The 4,668-nt window shown below is 51.9% G+C and overlaps 1 protein-coding gene across 1 annotated transcript in view; it reads right to left on the bottom strand.

Annotated features, from left to right (window-relative positions):
* NAPB (N-ethylmaleimide-sensitive factor attachment protein, beta) overlaps window positions 1-4,668 on the bottom strand; it is a 23,220-nt gene that overhangs the window by 13,249 nt on the left and 5,303 nt on the right. The window contains exons 2-5 of the mRNA XM_010005037.1: window positions 2,399-2,478; window positions 1,810-1,926; window positions 978-1,024; window positions 794-871 (exon numbers count right to left, since the gene is read on the bottom strand). Of these exons, the coding sequence (XP_010003339.1) occupies window positions 794-871; window positions 978-1,024; window positions 1,810-1,926; window positions 2,399-2,478 (322 nt within the window). The remainder of the gene's footprint in view (window positions 1-793; window positions 872-977; window positions 1,025-1,809; window positions 1,927-2,398; window positions 2,479-4,668) is intronic.

Below are 4,668 nucleotides of genomic sequence, written 5' to 3'. Positions count from 1 at the left end.
AAGAGTGTGCCTGAGTGCCACATCAGAAGTTCCATTTGTGGTCAGAGCAGTGTCCAGTGATCATGTTCACTAAAGCTTTTCCATCCTGGGCATAAAGGGAGCAGCAGCACAGCACACTGTGGGGTTCCTGCTAGGCTCCACACACAAGGCTGCCCTTGGAAACCTGACTGAGAACTCGTGGAGTTCCCAGCTCCAGAGTAGGTTTCAGACCAGTGACACCACTCTCCAGGTCATGACTACAAACACACAAACCACAGCTCGACACAGCTTCTGCTGGTTTGTCACAAGAGAATAAATCGCTTAAGAGAACAGCCCTGACATACCAAGGATGGATTTAAGTGGGGCTGCATATGAGGAGGCAACACTGAAGTAATGAATAGAGAAGTAAATTATTGTCTAGAAAGTAATATCTAGAAACCATAATTTTTTGTTCTGTATGCTTCAAGCAGCAGATTTGCAGCTGGTTGAGTGGCTTTGGGACAGGATTCCTGCTCAGGGCCCTCGGTTATGAGAGAGGTAATGAGAGAGGGTTGGTGTTGAACTGTGAGCTAAAAGAATGGCAGCATCCTTCGGGAACATCAGAAAACAGCTACAAAACTGCCCCACAAAGATCTTTTCAGGTGTGAAACACCACTTCAGCCCGGAAAGCTTCTCACCTGGGCATTTCTGCTCAGCTGACGGGTACACCAAAGAGTCAGGATGGCCCCATGAGACACGCGCACTGGGAAAACCATCGCTCCCCCTGCTAACCCTCAGGCCAAGCTCTGAGTGACTTCCACCATCGCACCCCTACCTTCTCAATGTCCACCAACTCGGCCTCATAGATCTCAGCGATGGTGATGTGGTGCTTGGCAGCAATGGTGAACCGGCCCTGGAGGAGGCAGAAGGTGGAGCTGAGGTGGAGCTGCCCCCCTGCCCAGCACGCTCAGCCTCCCCCAGGCCGCAGCAGCCCAAGAGCTGCCCGCGCAGCCTCTTACCATGTCCGTGTAGATATCGATAGCTGCATTTAAGCAGTTGATGGCCTCTGCAGCATGAGTGTTCAGGAAAAACAACAAAGTCAGCCTGCACATCAGAATTCCCAGCCCAAGACCTCCCCCCTTCAAAAATCAGATCTCCATATGATTACTTTTCATCAGACCACACACCAGCTTCTCAAGTAAGTACCTACTCGCACATTTACATCTACATAGAATGACAAATACAACAGTTTCAACTGTTAAGATCTACAGACATCACATCTCCACGCTTTTGTATCTGTGGATCAAATCCCGATACACAGCCCAAACACCCCAACCCACACTGGAAGGCAAAATAGAGATAACTTGTACCCTGGGGTTTGTCAGGCTGCATCCTCAAACAGAGCAAAATGCAACATACTGACCTCATGAACACACAGGGGCTGCCATCTGCTAGGAAGTTTTGGGGATTACAGTTGTCAAACAGCATTATTCATCTTGAGGTAGTTTGTTCTGTCCCCAGCACAGGAAAGCAGAGGTAACGCTGGTGGGTTGGTTGGTTGGTGTAATTTCAAACGCTCCACTAGGAGTAGGGGAACTGAGGGTCTGCTAGAATATTATAACCCTGCTATTCAGGACCAGACTTGAATAATCCAGGCCTTGTACCCTTACCCTGTCAAAGGTTGGTTTGTTCTCCTCCCACCTCTCCTCTACCCAGGAAAACCCCCTGGGAGCAGGGCTGGGGCTCAGGGCAGGGATCCCACTACAATCCAGACCTCAGACTACGGAGGGGCAGCTCTTCACAACCACACACTGCAGCATGGGCCCATGCCCCACACTTCATTCCCCTCACCTTGGGGATCAGCTTTTTTGTAGGCGTTCCCGGCATCCACGAAGCTGGTGGCCGAATCATGTTTGCTCTGCAGCTGCATGTGCAGCTTGGCTGCCTGGCAAAATGCATTCCCTGCGGCTGCAAGAGAAGTAGAGGGGTTGGGGGTGTGCAATAACCCCAAACTGTTGGTGCCTGCATGCTCATCCTCGCTGCTGGCCGTGACCTGCATCTACTGGATCAGTGAGGGGGACCCTTCGGAGCTTGAAACCCACTGGATTTGATGTCCCACCTCAAGGTATTTCCTCCCTGATGCGTGCACCCAGGGCAGTGCCCCTTTCAAAAGCTCCCCTGCGGACTGAGCAGCTTTCATTTTAAGCTGTACCCCAGCTGATTTAACATCAGGAACACTCAGGTCACCCCCCCTTGCCCACTCTGCCAATATTTAATCATCGCAGGGTGGAGCAGGAATCACCACGGGGATCATCCCAATGGAAACCCCCCTGCCCCCAGGATGTAAATCTTCACACATGGAGAGGCTCAGACACTGGTGGGTCACCCTGACATCATCCACCCTCTACACATCCCTCCCTAAGGTGGGAGCTGTACTCACCACTCCAGTTTTTGGCGATCTTGAACATGTTGGCAGCCCTGGTGTACATCTCGCAGGCTTCCTCCACCCTAGTGTTGCCCCTGAAAAACAGCCAAGAGCCCCTGACACCGTGCTGAAATGAAACACTGGCCCCAAGCTCAACCAGGGCTTCAGAGACTGCAGCCCCCTGTGCTCAAGTGACAGGGCCCCTCCAGGCCCTAATCTAAAACACAGGGTGAGGATCACACTGCTCCAAGAGGGGAAAGCCGGATTTGGGGGTCTGGAAGCCCAGCTGCCAACAGGAGGAGCTGGTGAGTACCAAATTCCCAAGCCCCTGCTAGACCCAGGGGGATGAATCCTCCACTGCACAAAGCAGGGACAGAAGGAAACACACTCCTGAAATGGCAACATAGGGTTTGGGCATGTTCCTCACGAGTTCGTAGCCTGGAGCAAGCCCCCCATCTGCTCCATGACTCAGGTGTCTTGATTTTTTTGGGCAGGAACAGCTGGTTCACATGAGCCACTCAGCAAAAACACCTGCAAAAAGCAGACTCTAGTACTGCATCGTTCAGGGAACAAAATAAAAAATTCAGAGATGCTGGACAACTCGCTGCCAAAAAACAACTCTAACCAAGTCTCACCGACAGGGTTCAGTAGCATAACGCAGATCCTCAAAAATCATTAATTGATCTTGATATAGAAGTTAAAAAACTTCTGTTAATTACATGCAGATTTCCTCATGGATTTACTCCTGCAAGCTTGGCACTGCCCTCAGTCCTGTTGACCCAGGAAAGGGCAAAACATTTATCATCAGCATTATTTTTTCCCTCCCCCCTCCTGGCAGACAACCACATTTCATTTCGAAGCACAGGCAGATTTTTTGGACCACTCTTTGCTCTTGAAAGCTGCCTTTTACACAAACCGTAGCCAAAGGAGGCGGCACAAGGTAACACTACACCCTGCAAGGCGTCCAAAACCCGGTGTTTTTCAGCCTTTTAGTCTCAAATAAATAAATAAATTTAAAAGCACTTGTGCAAGCTAATGCAGCTCTTCAGGAAACAGCCTGGCTGTCGATAAAGGTTTTGGCCGGGCACGCAGCAGCCTGGGCACCCCCTTACACCCAGGAGGATGCTGGGAGCCAACTCACCCACCACCTTTTCTTCCATTTTAAAAACAAATATATATATATATATAGCATCTATTTTTAGCCCAAGAAAATGAGAAATTTGTCTCTGGAAATCTCTGCCTGTTCACTCCAAGGATTTTCAGCAATTTGCTGCCCGGATTACACCCCTGGAGCATGCTCTGCCCGATTAATCTGCCAGAGGATATATATATATATATAGCATCTATTTTTAGCCCAAGAAAATGAGAAATTTGTCTCTGGAAATCTCTGCCTGTTCACTCCAAGGATTTTCAGCAATTTGCTGCCCGGATTACACCCCTGGAGCATGCTCTGCCCGATTAATCTGCCAGAGGCAAGGCAGGAATTTATTTTTAAAACTTCTGCTTTTAGGGATGCAGGCACTCGATTTTTTCCAGGCTGGTGTTTTTAGGCCTCCATAAATGCTCTTCCCTTGAAATTACAAAAAGAGCTGTAACGAGGAAAGCTTGAGGTGGCCAAACCTGCTGATTTTTCAGAACCCTCTCAGGAGTATCTACTTTTGCACAAAAAGACGCAGGGAAAAGGAAGCTCTGCTGGTTTTGGGGGGTATTGCTCCCCCTGGGTGAATCCATCCCTCCAAGAGTCGCCGTGCCACGAGATGAGAAAACCACCCGTGAACCACCACGCCTGGTCCAGCCCCCCCGGAGCTGCAGAAGACCTTGGGGAGGATGCACCACTCGCAGCAGCCCGAGGGGAGCCCCCGGATGCTCCCGGGATAAGGAACCCTGGGAGAGGATTACCAACGGCGAGTCCCTCCAGGATAAAGCCGCGACGAGCGGGGACATCCCCCACGGCGGGTGGGGCATCCCGAGGGGAGCCCCCGGATGCTCCCGGGATAAGGAACCCTGGGAGAGGATTACCAACGGCGAGTCCCTCCAGGATAAAGCCGCGACGAGCGGGGACATCCCCCACGGCGGGTGGGGCACATCCCGAGGGGGGGACACAGTAGCAGGCGTCCCGAGCTGCAGAGGCCCTGCGGGCTCGTCACACACCGCTGGGCTCATGGAGCCCCCGGGGGGGCTGCTGGGGCACCCCTGGCCCAGCTCATCCCCACTGTGCTACGGGGGGGCTGTGCTCTACCCCCACCCCGCACCCTAACACAGCCCACCCGCCGCACAGGCTAAAG

Source organism: Chaetura pelagica, unplaced genomic scaffold (genome assembly GCF_000747805.2).
Source record: "Chaetura pelagica isolate M959 unplaced genomic scaffold, ChaPel_1.0 scaffold171, whole genome shotgun sequence".
In the NCBI taxonomy this organism is placed as follows: Eukaryota; Metazoa; Chordata; class Aves; order Apodiformes; family Apodidae; genus Chaetura; species Chaetura pelagica.
This window is presented reverse-complemented; position numbering and strand designations above follow the sequence as displayed.